This window comes from Heptranchias perlo, chromosome 8 (genome assembly GCF_035084215.1).
Source record: "Heptranchias perlo isolate sHepPer1 chromosome 8, sHepPer1.hap1, whole genome shotgun sequence".
Classification (NCBI taxonomy): Eukaryota; Metazoa; Chordata; class Chondrichthyes; order Hexanchiformes; family Hexanchidae; genus Heptranchias; species Heptranchias perlo.
The window spans coordinates 57,853,941-57,875,596 of record NC_090332.1 but is presented as its reverse complement, the minus strand read 5'-3'; the positions used below and the strand labels follow the sequence as shown (position 1 = coordinate 57,875,596).

General features: G+C 42.7%; 1 protein-coding gene across 2 annotated transcripts in view; it reads left to right on the top strand.

Annotated features, from left to right (window-relative positions):
* fndc1 (fibronectin type III domain containing 1) overlaps positions 1-21,656 on the top strand; it is a 331,091-nt gene that overhangs the window by 118,961 nt on the left and 190,474 nt on the right. For both annotated transcript variants that reach the window (XR_010963686.1, XM_067989150.1), the window contains exons 4-5: positions 13,320-13,388; positions 14,973-15,041. Coding sequence is in view for 1 of the 2 variants with exons in the window: in XM_067989150.1 (XP_067845251.1) it covers positions 13,320-13,388; positions 14,973-15,041 (138 nt within the window). In the remaining variant the exon portion in view is untranslated. The remainder of the gene's footprint in view (positions 1-13,319; positions 13,389-14,972; positions 15,042-21,656) is intronic.

Genomic DNA, 21,656 nt, shown 5'->3' with positions numbered 1-21,656 from the left:
GATATGGGATCAGAAGCTCATCTCTGGGTCAAATAGGATGCCAAAGTTGTGAACAGTCTGGTTCAGCCTCAGACAGTGGCCAGGGAGAGGGATGGAGTCAGTGACCAGGGAACGGAGTTTGTTGTGGGGACCGAAGACACTGGCCTTGGTCTTCCCAATATTTAGTTGGAGGAAATTTCTGCTCATCCAGTATTGGATTTCAGACAAGCAGCATGACAAATTGGAGACAGTGGAGGTGTCGAGAGAGGTGGTGGTGAGGTAGAGCTGGGTGTTGTCCACGTGCTTGTGGAAACTTGACATTGTGTTTACGGATGATGTCGCCGAGGAGTAGCATGTACCCCATGAGAAATAGAAGGGGACCAAGGATAGGATCACATAGCAATAGAAACGTAGAAAATAGGAGCAGGAGTAGGCCATTCGGCCCTACGGGCCTGCTTCGTCATTCAAAATGACCATGGCTAATCGTCTAACTCGGTACCCTGTTCCCGCTTTTTCCCCATATCTCTTGATCCCTTTAGCATTAAGAAATATATCTATCTCCTTCTTGAAAATAATCAAGAAGCCTAATGGGATGCTGGCCTTTATATCTAGAGGACTAGAGTACAAGGGGGCAGAAGTTATACTGCAGCTATACAAAACCCTGGTTAGACCGCACCTGGAGTACTGTGTGCAGTTCTGGGCACCGCACCTTCAGAAGGACATATTTGCCTTGGAAGGGAGTGCAGTGTAGGTTTACTAGAATGATACCCGGACTTCAAGGGTTAAGTTACGAGGAGAGATTACACAAATTGGGGTTGTATTCCCTGGAGTTTCGAAGGTTAAGGGGTGATCTGATCGAAGTTTATAAGATATTAAGGGGAACAGACAGGGTGGATAGAGAGAAACTATTTCCGCTGGTTGGGGATTTTAGGAGTAGGGGGCACAGTCTAAAAATTAGAGCCAGACCTTTCAGGAGCGAGATTAGAAAACATTTCTACACACAAAGGGTGGTAGAAGTTTGGAACTCTCTTCCGCAAACGGTAATTGATACTAGCTCAATTGCTAAATTTAAATCTGAGATAGATAGCTTTTTGGCAACCAAAGGTATTAAGGGATATGGGCCAAAGGCAGGTATATGGAGTTAGATCACAGATCAGCCATGATCTTATCAAATGGCGGAGCAGGCACGAGGGGCTGAATGGCCTACTCCTGTTCCTATGTTGAATACATCTAATGACTTGGCCTCCACTGCCTTCTGTGGTAGAGAATTCCACAAGTTCACCACCCTCTCTGAAGAAATTTTTCCTCATCTCGGTCCTAAATGGCATACCCCGGATCCTGAGACTGTGACCCCTGGTTCTGGACTCCCCAGCCATCGGGAACATCTTCCCTGCATCTAGTCTGTTTAGTCCTGTTAGAATTTTATATGTTTCGATGAGATCACCTCTCATTTTTCTAAACTCGAGTGGACATAGGCCTAGTCGACCCAATCTCTCCTCATATGTCAGTCCTGCCATCCCAGGAATCAGTCTGGTAAACCTTCGTTGCACTCCCTCCATGGCAAGGACATCCTTCCTCAGATAAGGAGACCAAAACTGCACACATTACTCCAGATGTGGTCTCACCAAGGCCCTGTATAACTGCAGTAAGACATCCCTGCTCCTGTACTCAAATCGTTCTGTGTCTCTAGTGTGTTTTTAAAACTCTATTATTCCATATAATATCCAATTATTTTATTATATTTAATAATCTACATGTGCCTATCATTACAGATGCCACTGTATACTTCCCTTCAGTCTGAAAAACAAACATTCAATACTACTCTCTGCTTTCTGTCACTCAGCCAATTTCGTATCCATGCTGCCACTGCCCCTTTAATCCCACGGGCTTCAATTTTGCTAACAAATAAATACGTGGCACTTTATCAAATGCCTTTTGAAAGTCCATATACACATCAACTGCACTACCCTAATCAACCCTCTCCGTTACTTCATCAAAGAGCTCAATCAAGTTTGTCAGACACAATTTGCCGTTAACAAATCCATGTTGGTTGTTGTTTATTAACCCATGTTCTTCCAAGTGACAATTAATTTTGTTTTGGATTATTGTCTCTCGATGTTTCCCCACCATCGATGATAGGCCGAGTGGCCAGTAGTTACCTGGTTTATCTCTCTCCCCTTTTTTGAACAGATGAAACATTCAATCGAGGCCCCATCCACCTGTGCAGGTGGATGTAAAATTGCACAGAATTACAATACGGAAACAGAACATTTGGCGCTACCAGCCAATGTTGATGTTTATCCTAAAATGCCAGTGATAGAAGGGAAACTAAAAACAAATCAAGAGGCGGAGCTTATTGTATTCAATATTAGTAAAATAAATGGTAATGGAGAAAATGATGGGAGTTACAATAGATAAATCTCCAGGACCTGATGGTTTCCACCCCAAGGTATTAAAAGAAGGAAGCGAGGAAATTGCGGAAGCATTAGTCATAATCTTTCAAATCTCTCTCGATTCCGAAACTCTGCTGTTAGACTGGAAAATTGCTAAAATCACTCCATTATTTAAGAAAAGTTGGAGAAAAAAACCAGGTAACTACAGGCCTGTCAGTTTGTCCGTTGTGGGGAAGCTACTAGAATTTGTCGTTAGGGATAGAGTGACTGAGTACTTGAACAAATATGAGCTGATCAGTGAGAGCCAACATGCTTTTTTAAAGGTAAGTCAGGTCTGACTAATCTAGTTGAAATTTTTGAGGAGGTCATAAGATAGACAAGGATTGTCTATGGATGTTATCTATATGGATTTCCAGAAGGCATTCAATAAATTCCACACAAAAGATTATTGGCAAAAATGAAAGCGTACAGATTTGGAGGTAACCTTTTGACTTGGGTTGGAAATTCGTTGGGAGGTAGGAGACAGAGTGGGGATGAAGGGTAGGTACTCAGATTGGCAGGATGTGACAAGTGTTGTCCGCCAGGGATCTATTCTGGGGCATCAACATATTAATGACTTGGATGAAGGAATAGAGAGTTGTATATCCAAGTTTGCAGATGACACTAAATTAGGAGGGACAGTAAGTAGGGCAGAAAGGGACATAGGCAGATGGAGTTTAATATGGGCAAATGTGAGGTCATCCACTTTGGACCTAAGACAGATGAATCAGAGTATTTTCTAAATGGTGAGAAACTAGGAACTGGAGGAGCAAGGAGATTTGGGAGTCCAAGTACACAAACCATTTAAAACTAGTAGACAGGTACAAAAAGCAATCAAAAAGGCTAATAGAATGTTGGCCTTGATCTCAATGAGGCTGAAATACAAAGAGGACGAAGTTATGCTTCAGTTGTATAAAGCCTTGGTCAGAGTCCATCTGGGGGTCTTGCATTCAGTTTGGGGCAGTGCTCCTCAGGAAGAATATATTGGCCTTGGAGGGGTTGCAGCGCTGATTCGAAGATTGATACCGGGGCTTAGATGGTTAAATTATGAGGAAGGTTGCATAAACTTGGCTTGTATTCCCTTGTGTACAGAAGATTGAGGGGCGATCTGATTGAGGAGGTTAAAATGTTAATAGGATTTGATAGGGTAGTTACAAAGAAACTATTTCCTCTGGTACAAGAATTGAGAACGAGGGGACATAATTTTAAAATTAGAGCTAGGCCATTTACGAGTGCAATCAGGAAGCACTTTTTCACCCAGGGGAAGTAGAAATCTGGGATTCTCTCCTCCAAAAGGTTGTGGATGCTGGGGGAATTGGAGCTTTCAACACTGAGATTGATATATTTTTGTTATGTAAGGGTATCAAAGGATAGGGAGCTAAGGGCAGGTTAATGGGTTAAAGTACAGATCAGCTATGATCTAATTGGTGGCCAGAGCAGGCTCGAGGGGGTGAATGGCTCACTTCTGTTCCTACGTTCCTATCCACATGAGCAGTAGTCCCAGTCCCATGTGCCAGCTCTGTCCCAAAACCCTTTATTCTCCTTTCCTTCAACCACAGCAAATCCCATGGCACTATTCAGAGAAGAGCAGGGAGTTCCCCTGATCCTCCCGGCCAACATTTACCCGTCAACCAACACCATCAAAAACAGATTCATTGGTCATTCATTCAGTGTTTGTGGTGGGGCCTTGCTGTGTGCAAATTGGCTCCTGCATTTACCTATAAAACAATAGTGACTTGAAAATAAATTAATTGCCTGGCCATGAAGTGCTTCGGGATGTCCTAAAAAGTGCTGTGTAAATACTAGTTTTCTCTCTCTCGGTTTCTTGCTTTCTTTCCTTCTTTATATAAAGAAAGTTTAGATCCGGAACTCCTTTCTCCCTGTCTTTACATGTGCAGAACTGTGCTGCTCATTGCCCCTGTTTTACTTCCTTTGAGCCAAAATAAGAATTTGTTAACCTTTATAATGGAGATGTCTTGGGGGAGAGGGAGAGGCTCAGGGAGCATAAACAATGATAGTTGTTTTAAAAATCACAATCTTTCCCGTTAAGGACAGAGTGCACCTCCCATACATTATTATTATTTTGCATTGTTGATCGTATTTTTGCCAAGTTCCTGGCTGTGCTCAATGTGCCCTAGGATTGCTATACCATCAGATTTAACTGCTCTTACCGATATATACTGACAAATCAATTTGGAGACAGAAGCTACCTCAGTTAAACAGTAAAGCCATCTGTACCACCCTGGGCAGAAAGCAGCAGCATCATGCAGCCACAACTCTCGTTTGGTACCTGGTATGGTAACTCCTTGTGCTGCCAAGAGCCTACAGATAATGGATCAGAGAGGAGACACGGCCATTTCAGGAAACTCCTGAATTAACTGATTAGGATTCCTATCAACAATCACCATGCTTACTAAATCGTTGTACAACAATTCCATCCATGACAGAAACCTATTGCCAAAATTTTGTTTCTCTAAAACTTTGAACATGCATTCATGGCTTACCCTAATTATACAGCTCCCCCTGGTCTAAATTAATAGGTACAGAGATATTCCCCTTTCATTAACAAAATTTAACATATCAGTTGCGTGAAGTTTTGTCTGATTGGGTGGCTGGGTACTCAACGCATCTGATCTGATCTACTCCATCAGTTTGCATTTGAGAAAACAAAACGTTTGGCAAAATGTGATCAGTATTTAAAGGTATTGGGTTCTATCCTTAATGTTGTGTTTTCTCCTTAAAATTTCTCAATCTTCTGAAACAGTTCACGAAGCTTGTCTTTTAAAACATCCCAGTAAGTTGATTAAAGTTTCACTGGCAACTCTATCTCCCCTGGTGTCTTATCCTTTCTTATTGAAGATGTGGAGATGCCGGTGATGGACTGGGGTTGACAATTGTAAACAATTTTACAACACCAAGTTATAGTCCAGCAATTTTATTTTAAATTCAGGAAGGAGGAAGCCTCCGAAAGCTTGTGAATTTAAAATAAAATTGCTGGACTATAACTTGGTGTTGTAAAATTGTTTACAATTTCTTATTGAAAGCATTGCTTTGAAGAAATCCATCCCTCCAGAATCAAACAAAATATATTAAGTATTTTTCGTGTCAACTGCATCAACATCAATGGAATCAATAAAATCAATCAACAGAAGTCTCCATCATAACATTAAGGTGCTTCCTTGTTCCACGCACATGTTGTCTATCCCCTCCCAACAGTACACACCTGTTGATACTAATGGTGTAGTATCATATTACAGTTTTGCTCTGATTATGCAGCAATGACAAATACGTGCTTTACACTGCCATTCATAGATTTGATTTTCTCCGGGATTCTGAAGCCAGTTCAGAGTTTCTGGATGTGCGCACACTTCTGATATTAGTGTCGCAATGCACTACTGTTCCTGTGCAGTTCAGAGAAAATGACTGCAACATAGCATCTCCTGAGGGAAACTGAAGTTAATCTGTTGCCTGGAAATCTGATCGGAAATCTGATCTGAAACCATCACCGGCCAGGAGTTTAACTCATGCTGAAGGACACCATGGAGTTTTATGGTTGATTTTATTGCCCACCCTTTACGTTGCTGTGAGGTAGAAACCGCTTCAAGAAGGAATGGAATAACTGCATCATACGTGGGTTTTCAAATGCTCAAAAATCTGAACCTTCATTACTGTTTTTGTGGGTTACGCACAGTAATTAGCCTCAGCTACTTCTCAATATAGTTAATACTACCAGATAACAATTGCGCAGGAACTACACAGAAAACTCATCCAGATTGAGGAAAGCCCTCTTGTTCCATTAAGCCCCCTCCAGCCAGAATCCATGTTTTACATCCCTTTGGAACCTGCCCAGTTCCTCTTCCTTTTGGTCAATAGATTCCTCCATGTACGACTGGTTTTGCTGTCTACTCTTGGTCCTTACCTGACCTGAACAAGACTCAGAACTATCCTTAAAAACATATCCCACTGTTGTAAATACATTACATTACAATCGTGTCGTGATTTACGAAATACAAGAAACCCACAAGTGGCGCTTAGGCTTAAGGAACTTGATACACATCTTCTGTCAGGTCTCAAGGGATCAGGAATCAAACTGATCCTCCAGATCAAGTCCTCATTCCATTCTGTCTTTATATATCTGTTTGCTGGAGATAAAATGGGCTGTATATTCTTAGCCAAGCCCCCAAGTCATAAGTGCAGTCGGGTCGATGATATAACTGTACCTTTTACTACTTTAAGTTTAAGTTAGGAAGTGTATCTGCTAAAAAGGCATTCAGTAATTTATTACAATTTTTTTTCACTAAACATGCACCAATAAAACTTGTAATGCTTGTATGTTGCAGAAAGTTGTCTGATGAATGTCCTCTCAGACCTCCACTGGCTCCCAATCCCCAGTGCCTCAAATTTAAAATAATCAACCTTGTGTTTAAATTCCTTCATGATCTCACCCCCTACGTCTGTTAACTCCTCCAGCCCAACAACCCCTGCCCCTCCCCCAAATTCTCCATTCCTTTCAGTCTGGCCTCTTGTGCATCTCTTCTCCCCACCCCTCCCCCGCCCCCCCCCCCCCCCCACCCAACCTTGCTGTGCCTCATGCTCTGGAATTCCTTCCCTAAACCTCTCCACCTCCTTTTAAGGCCCACTCCTTTGACCAAGATTTTGGTTTTCTCTCCTAAAATCTCCTCCTTTGGCTCAGTGTGCATTGCTTTGATTATGCTTCCATGAAATGCTTTGAGATGCTTTCCTACATCAAATGTACAAGTTGATGATGTTGTTTTCTGGAAATTTAATAATGCTGGTCAGGTCCAAAGGGCCAAACTGTAAAGCCTTCTGCAGAATCTGCCTGTTAAACTCTAGCCTTGAGGAATCACCTCCTTCCCCTGTCTGTTGAAAGTTATCTGCGCAGCATGGAGCCGCAGCATCCCAGCCTTCACCTGAATCGGTACTTTTCCTATAATCTCCAGGAAACTATGGTGACACAAACTCCAATGACCCACCTACCTTCTATATATAGAAATGTTTGTCATTCGCAGGATCTTGCCCAGCTCCCTTTTGAATGTTTGCAGCAAATCTGCACTCACTGCACATGCTATCAACTTATTTCAGAGGTCAATGCCTCTTTTCGAAAAGAAATAGCCCCTAGCATCTAACCTAGTTCTACCCTCCCTTTACACTTGTGTCCCTGGCTCTCCCTAACCTATCTAGCTCACTAACTTATCCACTTAAACTGGGTCTAATCCTTTCATTATTTTACAGACTTCAATCCATTTCTTCAAAGTCTCTGCTTTTCTAGATGTCAATCTATTGGCTCTTCACCTTTTTCACGGCCTCCGTATTCCCCCAATGTGCAAGGGGACTAAAACTGGGCACGGTATTCTAGATGTGGCCTGATCCAGGCCTTATACAAAGAAAAGATAGTGTTTACTGTTACATATTTAATTGCCCTGGCAATATATCCTAAGACCCTGTACATTTTTATAATAGCCTCATAGAACTGATCATCTACTTTAATGAGTCATGCACAATAACTCAAGTCCTTTTTCCACTCAGCAGCCTTGAGCATGCAACCTTGCATGGTATATTCATGCTTAGAGTTGCCCCTAACCTAATGCATCACGCTACATTTGTCTATGTTAAAAGACATCTGCCAAACATGGATCTATTCCTCATCGCACATAGATCTACCGGCAATCCTCTCCAATGCATTAATATGTAAATGAAGGACCCACGGTATAAGAATGAAGCCCGATGGGACAGGTGGTTCCAGAAACTGGTCAATAATCATACGTCAGATTTTACTCAAATTGGGGCTGATCCCACTTTATTTACTACTCTGCATGGCAGTAAAGAGTAGAGTAGAACGGAATATCCATAGAAGACATAGTGAAAGACTAAATCCTTCACACTGCCTTTGGAAGTGTCTGTCAAACAACATTACGTATAATCCTCGGCACAAAATCCAAATAGTCCAGAATTGAGGGTAATTGATGCGGTTGGAATGTTATTGCCAGAAAAATCAACAAAGTTTCCAAAGTAATTCAAACACCTGAGGACTTTTGGAAGCCTATTAATTACATGCAATGTGGAGCTTGGCAAAAAAAAACTGCATTTAGCCATAAAAAGAAACACACACTGAGTTGCCAAAGTAGAAAATCCTTATATGGGTGGCTGCAATATTCCACCTTGTGGAACGTGGACCAGACACCTCCTGTGACTCCAGTGATTCAGTGGTGAGTGATGAGGGTTTTATCGAACCCATGTTCTATTGCTTCATATCTTCACTAGTCCCCACTAATATCATTGTACATTGTGTAATAGACATTTGTACAACCCTTAAAACACATGTAAATGTTCATAGACCATAACTAACTGATTTTGGATTAGTTCAACATGTCTTATGTTCAAAATCTTCCAAAGTTCCAATCCTGATCTTACCGTTTAAGTTAATTCACAGTCCAACATAAATTAAGTGAAAGTCTTGCCCTTTTATTTCCACAGATGATTCTTCCACATCAACATCTTTGGGTTCAAATGATCTTGGAGGAGTTGTCTGCCAAAGATGAAGAACTGGTGTGGCTGAGGAAAGGGTGGAAATTGAAGGGGTGCAGAACATGACCCTAGAATGTAAACACAACAGTGGGATATCTCATTTGTAGATATCAACAGAAGTAATTGGGATACATCAACCACTGGTGATGTCCCTTGATCTCTATGACAGTACTAGAAAATACAGGAAGCAGAATGCAGAAACATTAACCATAATCATAATAAACCACAGAGTGCAGTTGTCACAGCATATTATCCTGCACACACTTGTGAGACTCCACTACTCATCTTTAGCGCGTGTGGAGTTTTTCCACGAACACTTCCTTTGTATCAGGTGAAGATCATCTTGAGGGGACTGTGACCGATGTACCTCGATGTACCTCTCCATTTTGAAGGTGGTCTTATGGAGAGTATTTAAAATGGAGATTCCTTGAAAAGCTCCTCAAAATCTGAAAAGGGGCAAAAAAAAGTGTACTTACTGTGCATGTAATGATATTTGAAATTTTATCATATCACTTAAAATTAATATTACACTATTGCAGCTCATATTTCAACTTTGATATTTATGAAGCAATACTTTAGCAATTGGAAGTACTAGATTCAGGTACTTGCTGATATTCAATACCGGTTTTAAGGTTGAATGTTTTGTAGATAATACAGTCAGTAAATTTCTAATAAATTTACAATCCAGATATTAAATTCTATGTTTGGAATAAATGATCTCTATTAATCACTTCTATATATATATATATACTAGAGAGGGGGCAAAACTTGACCTCCTCTTGGGAAATAAGGAAGGGCAGGTGACAGAAGTGTTAGTGAGGGATCACTTTGGGACCAGTGATCATAATTCCATTAGTTTTAAGATAGCTATGGAGAAGGATAGGTCTGGCTCAAAAGTTAAAATTCTAAATTGGGGAAAGGCCAATTTTGATGGTATTAGACAGGAACTTTCAGAAGTTGATTGGGAGAGTCTGTTGGCAGGCAAAGGGACATCTGGTAAGTGGGAGGCTTTCAAAAGTGTGTTAACCAGGGTTCAGGGTAAGCACATTCCTTATAAAGTGAAGGGCAAGGCTGGTAGAAGTAGGGAACCTTGAATGACTCGGGAGATTGAGGCCCTAGTCAAAAAGAAGAAGGAGGCATACGACATGCATAGGCAGCTGGGATCAAGTGGATCCCTTGAAGAGTATAGAGATTGCCGGAGTAGAGTTAAGAGAGAAATCAGGAGGGCAAAATGGGGACATGAGATTGCTTTGGCAGATCAGGCAAAGGAGAATCCAAAGAGCTTCTACAAATACATAAAGGGCAAAAGAGTAACTAAGGAGAGAGTAGGGCCTCTTAAGGATCAACAAGGTCATCTATGTGCGGAACCACAAGAGATGGGTGAGATCGTGAATGAATATTTCACATCGGTATTTACGGTTGAGAAAGGCATGGATGTTAGGGAACTTGGGGAAATAAATAGTGATGTCTTGAGGAGTGTACATATTACAGAGAGGGAGGTGCTGGAAGTCTTAACGCGCATCAAGGTAGATAAATCTCCGGGACCTGATGAAATGTATCCCAGGACGTTATGGGAGGTTAGGGAGGAAATTGCGGGTCCCCTAGCAGAGATATTTGAATCATCCACCGCTACAGGTGAGGTGCCTGAAGATTGGAGGGTAGCAAATGTTGTGCCTTTGTTTAAGAAGGGAGGCAGGGAAAAGCCTGGGAACTACAGACTGGTGAGCCTGACATCTGTAGTGGGTAAGTTGTTAGAGGGTATTCTGAGGGACAGGATCCACAGGCATTTGGAGAGGCAGGGACTAATTAGGAACAGTCAGCATGGTTTTGTGAGAGGAAAATCATGTCTCTCGAATTTGATTGAGTTTTTTGAAGGGGTAACCAAGAAGATAGATGAGGGCTGTGCAGTAGACGTGGTCTACATGGACTTCAGCAAAGCCTTTGACAAGGTACCGCATGGTAGGTTGTTACATAAGGTTAAATCTCATGGGATCCAAGGTGAGGTAGCCAATTGGATACAAAATTGGCTTGACGACAGAAGACAGAGGGTGGTTGTAGAGGGTTGTTTTTCAAACTGGAGGCCTGTGTCCAGCGGTGTGCCTCAGGGATCGGTGCTGGGTCCGCTGTTATTTGTTATTTATATTAACGATTTGGATGAGAATTTAGGAGGCATGGTTAGTAAGTTTGCAGATGACACCAAGATTGGTGGCATTGTGGACAGTGAAGAAGGTTATCTGGGATTGCAACGGGATCTTGATAAATTGGGCCAGTGGGCCGATGAATGGCAGATGGAGTTTAATTTCGATAAATGTGAGGTGATGCATTTTGGTAGATCGAATCGGGCCAGGACCTACTCCGTTAATGGTAGGGCGTTGGGGAGAGTTATAGAACAAAGAGATCTAGGAGTACAGGTTCATAGCTCCTTGAAAGTGGAGTCACAGGTGGATAGGGTGGTGAAGAAGGCATTCGGCATGCTTGGTTTCATTGGTCAGAACATTGAATGCAGGAGTTGGGATGTCTTGTTGAAGTTGTACAGGGCATTGGTGAGGCCACACTTGGAGTACTGTGTACAGTTCTGGTCACCCTATTATAGAAAGGATATTATTAAACTAGAAGGAGTGCAAAAAAGATTTACTAGGGTGCTACCAGGACTTGATGGTTTGACTTATAGGGAGAGGTTAGACAGACTGGGACTTTTTTCCCTGGAGAGTAGGAGGTTAAGGGGTGATCTTATAGAAGTCTATAAAATAATGAGGGGCATAGATAAGGTAGATAGTCAAAACCTTTTCCCAAAAGTAGGGGAGTCTATAACGAGGGGGCATAGATTTAAGGTGAAAGGAGAGAGATACAAAAGGGTCCAGAGGGGCAATTTTTTCATTCAAAGGGTGGTGAGTGTCTGGAATGAGCTGCCAGAGGCAGTAGTAGAGGCGGGTACAATTTTGTCTTTTAAAAAGCATTTGGACAGTTACATGGGTATAGAGGGATATGGGCCAAGTGCAGGCAATTGGGACTAGCTTAGTGGTATAAACTGGGCGACATGGATATGTTGGGCCGAAGGGCCTGTTTCCATGTTGTAACTTCTATGATTCTATTCTATGATTCTATATCCCATGCCTCTCTTTTGGCCATAACACTTTACCTGCATATTTTATATGTAAGTTGTAAATGCCCAACTAATACTCCAACCTGAAGGTCATTGAAATGGTTCCTGTATCGTGTTTTCCTCTTTTACACTCTGGTTTCTGCCTCCATTTACATATTAAAGCGATGTATGAATTGTACCATTTTACAAATACATATTAGTTGACATAACCATGAATGTTGCTAAGATGTTGCTCAGTGATATAATAGTAATGAGATTTATTATAAAATTTTGACACTCTAAAAATGTTTACAATAGTGTTTTGCAACTAATTTAGTAAGGGTAAAATGCGTTATTATATTACAGTGCTATTTGTAAAACGTATTTATCGGCTCTGTTAAGAATGTGGTAAGATCAATCTAAATTTTCCCCATGGTGAAAGGCTTGTCATTCAGGATCATTCAACTAATTCCTGATTATTTTGGATCTGTTGCCTTTGATGTGCATAAAGGGTGTCCTCCCAAATAAACATGGCATGGACACTTAAGGATAGTAAAAATCCTGATAAAACTTCCTGCCTCAAAAAATAGGTGGAGATTTTGATGTCGCCTAGAAATCTCACTTCAAAGGTGATTACGACAGTGGAGTAAAGATTTTTAAAAAAACGCACACTAAACGATCTAAATATGATTCTTTTCCTCCCACCCTAGCAATTATTGACTTTTTCCTCAATTCTTTCTCCACTGACAGCACTGATTCCTGCTAGATAGTGTCTTCAGGTTATTCAACTATGAGGGCATCATGGCCAAGACAAAACTTGTTTTCACCTTAATGTCCATATCTGTACATGCACACTTTCCAGCAAGATCACTGGACGGTGATCAGGATAGGGACCACTGGTTGATTTTCTCCCCTCCCAGCCCAGGGGTGCAAAGGGCATTTATAGCACCCCAAACACTGCTCTGGCTGACATCAGCTATCAACACACAGTAGTGAGTGAATCTAAGGCTGCCTGTACTGTATGGCTTAGTACCGGACCAATTAGCGCTGTTATCATTTAGGCCATTGGAAGAACCCCTAATTGTTATGTTTAACCATTGGGTGCTGGGTGGTAAAACCTCAAGGAGTCCATAGCATCTAAATTGCTATTTTATAATCAGCACAAAGTCAGTGATGAAGTTATGGACAGTTAGAAATTCCCATTACTTTCAAAATGCACTTCAGATAACAGAGTCCCTTTTTGTAACAGAGAAGTGCATTATTTTCTTTTATGCTTCCAGGGAGTGAATGGATCAACTTAGGTGGGATTGCTGACATGGGTCCACAAACTGTCAATGGAACTATTACAGGTATGTTCACAAATATTTCTATCCCAGCCTGGAACTAAAAACAGAAGTTGTTCGTGAGAGGAAAATAGTGTTATTAACTTAATTTGAATATATATATATATATATATATATATATAGAATATATAATATAATATATCAAGATTGATTAGAGAAAGCCGGCACGGATTTGTTAAAGGCAATCATGTTTAACTAACTTGAAGTGTTTTTTTGATGAGGTAACACAGAGGGAGATGAGGGCAATGCGGTTGATGTGGTATATATGGACTTTCAAATGGTGTTTGATAAAGTGCCGCATAATAGGCTTGTCATTAAGATTGAAGCCCATGGAATAATGTATTATATAAAATTATGGTGGGTCTAGATAGAATGGATAGGGAGGACCTGTTTCTCTTAGCAGAGGGGTCAGTGACCAGGGGGCATAGATTTAAAGTAATTGGTGGAAGGATTAACGGGGAGCTGAGGAGAAATCTTTTCACCCAGAGGGTGGTGGGGGTCTGGAACTCACTGCCTGAAAGGGTGATAGAGGCAGAAACCCTCAACTCATTTTAAAAAGTACTTGGATGAGCACTTGAAGTGCCGTCACCTACAGGGCTACAGACCAATTGCTGGAAGGTGGGATTAAGCTGGATAGCTCTTTTTCGGCTGACAAGGACACAGTGGGCCGAATGGCCTCCTTCTGTGCCGTAACTTTCTATGATTCTATGACTAAAGGGGGTAGTAGCAGCATGGATACAAAATTGGCTAAGTAAAGGAAGCAGAGAGTAGTGGTGAACGGTTGTTTTTCGGACTGGAGGGAGATGCACAGTGCTGTTCCCCAGGGATCTGAACTCGGACCACTGCTTTTCTTGATATATGTTAATGACCTGGACTTGGGTGTATGGGGCACAATTTCCAAATTTGCAGATGACACAAAACTTGGAAGGGTAGTGAACAAGGAGGAGGACAGTGATAGACTTCAAGAGGGTACATACAGGCTGGTGAAATGGGTGGATGGCAGATGAAATTTAACACAGAAAAATGCGAAGTGATACATTTCGGTGGGAAGAACGAGGAAAGGCAATATAAACTAGAGGGCATAATTCTAAAAGGAGTACAGGAGCAGAGACACCTGGGGGTATATGTGCACAAATTGTTGAAGGTGGCAGGGCAGGTTGAGAAAGCGGTTAAAAAAGCATACGAGATCCTGGGCTTTATAAATAGGGAACATAGAGTACAAAAGCAAGGAAGTCATGATTAGCCTTCATAAAACACTGGTTCAACCACAACTTGGGGAGAGAGAGAGAGAAAACACAAACTGGAAGGGAGGGAGATAGGGAAACACCAACTCGGGGGTGGGGGGGGGGAAGAGAAAAACAAATTGGGGATGGGAGGGAGGGAGAGAGAAACACAAACTTGGGGGGAGGGGAGTGAGAGAGAAATACCTCACAAGAATCCACAGCATCCACATTGCTATTTTATAATCGGCACAAAGTCAGTGATGAAGTTATGGACAGTTAGAAATTCCCATTACTTCCAAAGACGCACTTCAGATTACAGAGTCCCATTTGTAACAAAGGAGTGCATTATTTTCTTTTCTGCTTTCAGGGAGTGAATGGATCAACTTCGGTGGGATTGCTGACATGGATCCACAAACTGTCAATGGAACTATCACAGGTAAGTTCACAAATATCTCTATCCCAGCCTGGGACTAAAAACAGAAGTTGTTTACGAGAGGGAAATAGTGTTATTAACGTAATTTGAATATGTAATGTATCAGGTCTCTTAATACTTGGAGCACTTGATTGGGCCGCTGCTAGAGGCAAGCTTTATGAAAATCCTCTTGTCACTATTGATAGGCATCTGTGCTGTAGTGAGAAACAGAAATGGTAATTTTATAGTCATATTTGAAAAACCTCCACTTTTTCTCCCAATCCTTTAGTTTTCCCCATGGCATGCCATTTCCTGATTCATAGAGTGAATGCTCATATGTCCCTGCCAGTGTTACTCAACAGGGTTGTACAAAGGTGTCCCTGGATTGCTTGGACTTCATATTTTCCCCATCTCTTTGGAAATGTACCTAGCTGCTCTTTCATTCCTTCCAGTCCTGAATAATAGTCCTGAATTTAAACCTAATGAAGCAGAACGTTTTATTTGCACTAAGTCCTGTTGCAGACATATACAGAATAGAAGGAAAGTTATCTATTAATTTAATCTTCTCATCAGGGTACACCCTGGTCCTCCACTCTTGTGAGGAGCAATGCTTAAAAGGAGCGCAGGCCGAAGAATCGACACTACAACTTTGTAGATCTGTTTCTGACCCCAGGTGTTTATCTTGCGAGGGTAGGGTTCCCAAGCGGGAGACTCCCAGAATGGACCATTGGTCTCCTGGCTGCTGCTGGTGGTGACTCGGAAGAAATGGTTATTATATGTGCGATTCGTGCATCCGTAGTAGTCTGGCTGTTGTGGCTTGCAGCCAAAACCTATTATCTGGTACCTGCTGATCTCCCAGCTATTTGGAAACGCCACTTCCCTATTGGTTGGGAGGATGACCGCATCGGGGCCAACGAAAATCACCAGGAAACTTGGTGAGTTCTGAGGGAGCAACAAAAACTGAGGCTGGGGGAGGGAGGGAGAGAGAGAAACGCAAGCTGGGGGGGGGAGGGAGGGAGAGAGAGAAACACAAACTGGGGGAGGGAGAGAGAAACACAAACATAACTATCATAACGTAATAAGTTTTAAAATAATGATTGTGAAAGATGTAAGTAAGACATAGACCAAAATAATAGATTGGAAAAAATTGAGGGGATGAGAATGGAACTAGGGAAGGTAAACTGGAAAAAAAAATCCAGACAAAGAGATAGAACAGCAATGTGAAATATTTATGTTGTCAATAGAGTTCAGGAGAAATATATTACTCTTTTAAAAGAAACAAGAACAAACTAGCCAATAATGAAACACCATGGATAAATAAAGAGAGAAGGGTAAAGTTGAAACTAAAGAGAAAGGCGTACTCCAAGTACACAGTCAATTAAGGAAAGGATCACAAAAGGGAATACTAAGCAGTTAGGAAAGAAGTCAAAAACAATTAGGAAAACAAAGAGGAATTACAAAATTAAATTATCAGGGAATATAAAAAGAAATGGTAAAGTATTCTACAGACACATAAATAACAAAAGAAAAATCAGGATAGAGATAGGGCCACGAAGGGATGCACAAGATAAACTCACAGGTAATGATAGCAAAGTGGTAGAAATATTGAATAGTTATTTTGCCTCAGTATTTACCAGGGAGACTAACAAGGTGGGCATGACATTAGAAGAGATCAAAAAAGATATGAAGACATGTAAGATAGAAAGGGGGGAGATAATTGATAAACTAATCAAACACTGATAGAATAAAACCCCTGGTCCGGATAGATTGCATCTGTGAATATTGAAATAAGTTTGGGAGGAGATAGCAGAGGCACTATTACATATATACAAAAATTCATCAGAAAAGAGGACTGGCTAATGTTTTTTTTTCTTCGTTCATGGGATGTGGGCGTTGCTGGCAAGGCCAGCATTTAATTGTGGTGGATTACAATTCTGCTGCTGCTGATGGCCCACAGCGCCTTGAGAAGGTGGTGGTGAGCCGCCGCCTTGAACCGCTGCAGTCCGAGTGGTGAAGGTTCTCCCACAGTGCTGTTACGAAGGGAGTTCCAGGATTTTCACCCAGCGACAATGAAGGAACGGTGATATATTTCCAAGTCGAGATGTATGACTTGGAGGGGAACGTGCAGGTGGTGCTGTTCCCATGTGCCTGCTGCCCTTGTCCTTTTAGGTGGTAGAGGTCGCGGGTTTGGGAGGTGCTGTCAAAGAAGCCTTGGCGAGTTGCTGCAGTGCAGCCTGTGGATGGTACATACTGCAGCCACGGTGCGCTGTGGTGGAGGGAGTGAATGTTTCGGGTGGTGAATGGGGTGCCAATCAAGCAGGCTGCTTTGTCCTGGATGGTGTCGAGCTTCTTGAGTGTTGTTGGAGCTGCACTCATCCAGGCAAGTGGAGAGTATTCCATCACACTCCTGACTTGTGCCTTGTAGATGGTGGAAAGGCTTTTGGGAGTCAGGAAGTGAGTCACTCACCGCAGAATACCCAGCCTCTGACTTTTTTTATTCGTTCATGAGATGTGGGCGTCGCTGGTGAGGCTGGCATTTATTGCCCATCCCTAATTGCCCTTGAGAAGGCGGTGGTGAGCCACCTTCTTGAACCGCTGCAGACCTGCTCTTGTAGCCACAGTATTTATATGGCTGGTCCACTTAAATTTCTGGTCAATGGTGACCCCCAGGATGTTGACGGTGGGGGATTTGGCGATGGTAATGCCGTTGAATGTCAAGGGGTGGTGGTTAGACTCTCTCTTGTTGGCGATGATCATTGCCTGGCACTTGTCTAGCGCAAATGCTACTTGCCATTTATCAGCCTAGGCCTGGATGTTGTCCAGGTCTTGCTGCATGCGGGCACGGACTGCTTCATTATCTGAGGGGTTGCGAATGGAACTGAACACTGCAATCATTAGCGAACATCCCCATTTCTGACCTTATGATGGAGGGAAGGTCATTGATGAAGCAGCTGAAGATGGTTGGGCCTAGGACACTGCCCTGAGGAACTCCTGCAGCAGTGTCCTGGGGCTGAGATGATTGGCCTCCAACAACCACGACCATCTTCCTTTGTACTAGGTATGACTCCAGCCACTGGCGAGTTTTCCCCCTGATTCCCATTGACTTCAATTTTACTAGGGCTCTTTGGTGCCACACTCTGTCAAATGCTGCCTTGATGTCAAGGGCAGTCACTCTCACCTCACCTCTGGAATTCAGCTCTTTTGTCCATGTTTGGACCAAGGCTGTAATGAGGTCTGGAGCCGAGTGGTCCTGGCGGAACCCAAACTGAGCATCGGTGAGCAGGTTATTGGTGAGTAAGTGCCACTTGATAGCACTGTCGACGACACCTTCCATCACTTTGCTGATGATTGAGAGTAGACTGATAAGGCGGTAATTGGCCGGATTGGATTTGTCCTGCTTTTTGTGGACAGGACATACCTGGGCAATTTTCCACATTGTCGGGTAGATGCCAGTGTTGTAGCTGTACTGGAACAGCTTGGCCAGAGGCGCAGCTAGTTCTGGAGCACAAGTCTTCAGCCCATAGCCTTTGCTGTATCCAGTGCACTCAGCCGTTTCTTGATATCACGTGGAGTGAATCGAATTGGCTGAAGACTGGCTTCTGTGATGGTAGGGATATTGGGAGGAGGCCGAGATGGATCGTCCACTTGGCACTTCTGGCTGAAGATGGTTGCAAACGCTTCAGCCTTGTCTTTTGCAATCACGTGCTGGACTCCGCCATCATTGAGGATGGGGATGTTTGCAGAGCCTCCTCCTCCCGTTAGTTGTTTAATTGTTCACCACCATTCACGACTGGATGTGACAGGACTGCAGAGCTTTGATCTGATCCATTGGTTGTGGAATCGCTTATCTCTGTCTTATAGCATGCATGTAGTCCTGAGTCATAGCTTCACCAGGTTGGCACCTCGTTTTTAGGTACGCCTGTTGCTGCTCCTGGCATGCTCTCCTACACTCTTCATTGAACCAGGGTTGATCCCCTGGCTTGCTGGTGATGGTAGAGTGAGGAATATGCCGGGCCTTGAGGTTACAGATTGTGCTGGAATACAATTCTGCTGTTGCTGATGGCCCACAGTGCCTCATGGATGCCCAGTTTTGAGCTGCTAGATATGTTCAAAATCTATCCCATTTAGTATGGTGGTAGTGTCACACAACACGTTGGATGGTGTCCTCAGTGCAAAGACGGGACTTCGTCTCCACGAGGACTGTGCGGTGGTCACTCCTACCAGTACTGTCATGGACAGATGCATTTGCGACGGGTAGATTGGTGAGAACAAGGTCAAGTAAGTTTCTCCCTCGTGTTAGTTCGCTCACCACCTGTTGCAGGCCCAGTCTTGCAGCTATGTCCTTCAGGGCTCGGTCAGTAGTGGTGCTACCGAGCCACTCTTGGTGATGGACATTGAAGTCCCCCACCCAGAGTACATTTTGTGCCCTTGCTACCCTCAGTGCTTCCTCCAAGTGGTGTTCAACATGGAGGAGGACTGAGGGAGGGCGGTAGGTGGTAATCAGCAGGAGGTTTCCTTGCCCATGTTTGACCTGATGCCATGAGATTTCATGGGGTCCGGAGTCAATGTTGAGGACTGTATATCACTGTAGCGCCACGTCTGGTCGGTCTGTCCTGCCGGTGGGACAGGACATACCCAGGATGGTGATGGAGGAGTCTGGGACGTTGGCTGAAAGGTATGATTCTGTGAGTTTGGCTATGTCAGGCTGTTGCTTGACTAGTCTGTGGGACAGCTCTCCCAATTTTGGCACAAGTCCCCAGATGTTAGTGAGGAGGACTTTGCAGGGTCGACTGGGCTTGGTTTGCCTTTGTCGTGTCTGGTGCCTAGTGGTCTGTCCAGTTTTATTCTTGTGACTTTTTTTAAGCGAGATTTTCAACTGAGTGGCTTGCTAGGCCTTTTCAGAAGGCAATTAGGAATCAACCACATTGCTGTGGGTCTGGAGTCACATGTAGGCCAGACCGGGTTTTTACGACAATCCGGTGGTTTCATGGCCATCATTACTGATACTAGTATTTTAATTCCAGATTTTATTTAATTAATTGATTTAAATTCCCCAGCTGCCGTGGTGGGATTTGAACTCATGACTCCGGATTATTAGTCCAGGCCTCTGGATTACTAGTCCAGTAACATAACCACTATGCTACCGTACCCATACCAGATTTATTAATACAAAGGAAGAATGCACCAAAATGCAAAAAGACATTAATAAACTTGCAGAATTGGCGTATAATTGGCAAATGAATTTCAATATAGATAAGTGTGAGGTGGTGCATTTTGGTAGGAAGAATAAGGAGGCCATATGCTGCTTGGATAATAAGAGTCTAAATGGGGTAGAAGAGCAAAGGGATCTAGGGGTACAGATAGACAAATCACTGAAAGTAGTGACGCAGGATAATAAGGCCATAAAAAAGGGAAACCAAGTACTGGGGTTCGTTTCTAGAGGGATAGAATTGCAAATAAAGGAAATTATGTTAAACTTGTATAGAACCTTGGTTAGTCCACATTAGTGTTAAAATTGCATAGCTATGTGGTGAAGGATAGAACATTAGAGCCTGGTATTTAGTTGCTTCCAATCTTTATTCATAGAGATTCACCTTACACACACCACACCCTAGCTAAGCTCTCCTACGAAAAGGATACAAGAGTCCCCAATTGATACCCACCACCTGAATACAATTAACACTAATTGATATAAATCATACAATTAACAGTTAGGACTACGGTGCACAGTTCTGGTCTCCATATTAGAAAAAGGATATTGAGGCATGGAAAAAGTGCAAAAATGATTCACAAGGATGATATCGGAACTGAGAGGTTATACTTATTAGGAAAGGTTGAACAGGCTGGGGCTCTTTTCTCTGGAAAAGAGAAGGCTGAGGGGTGACCTGAAAGAGGTCTTTAAGATAACGAAAGGGTTTGATAGGGTAGACGTAGAGAAGATGTTTCCATTGTGGGTGAGTCCAAAACAAGAGGTCATAAATATAAGATAGTCACTAATAAATCCAATTGGGATTTCAGGAGAAGCTTTTTTACCCAAAGAGTGGTAAGAATGTGGAACGTGCAACCACAAGGAGTAGTTGAGGCAAATAACATAGATGCATTTAAGGGGAAGCTAGATAAGCACACAAGGGAGAAAGAAATAGACGGCTATGCAAATAGGGTTAGATGAAGTAGAGAGAGAGGAGGCTTGTGTGGAGCATAAATGCCGGCATAGACCAGTTGGGCCGAATGACCTGTTTCTGTGCTGTAGATTTGATGTAACTTGATGATGTAAGTATAGGCCACCAAATAGTGGGAAGGAGATAAAGGAGGAAATTTGCAGGCAATATCCTAATATAGACTGGGAAAATAACAGTGTAAGGGGCAAAGAGGGGGAGGAATTCATGAAATTTGTACGAGAACGTTCTTGATCAGTATGTTTCCAGCCCAACAAGGAACCTGATTCTGGGGAATGAAGTGGCGCAAGTGTTTCAGTGGGAGGGCATTTGGGAAACAGTGATCACAACATCATTAGGTTTAGAATAGCATTGGAATAGGACAAAGAACAATCAAATGTGAAAATACTCAACTGAAGGAGGGCTAATTTCAGTGAGTTGAAAAGGGATCTGGCCCAGGTGGATTGGAGTAAAACAGTAAATG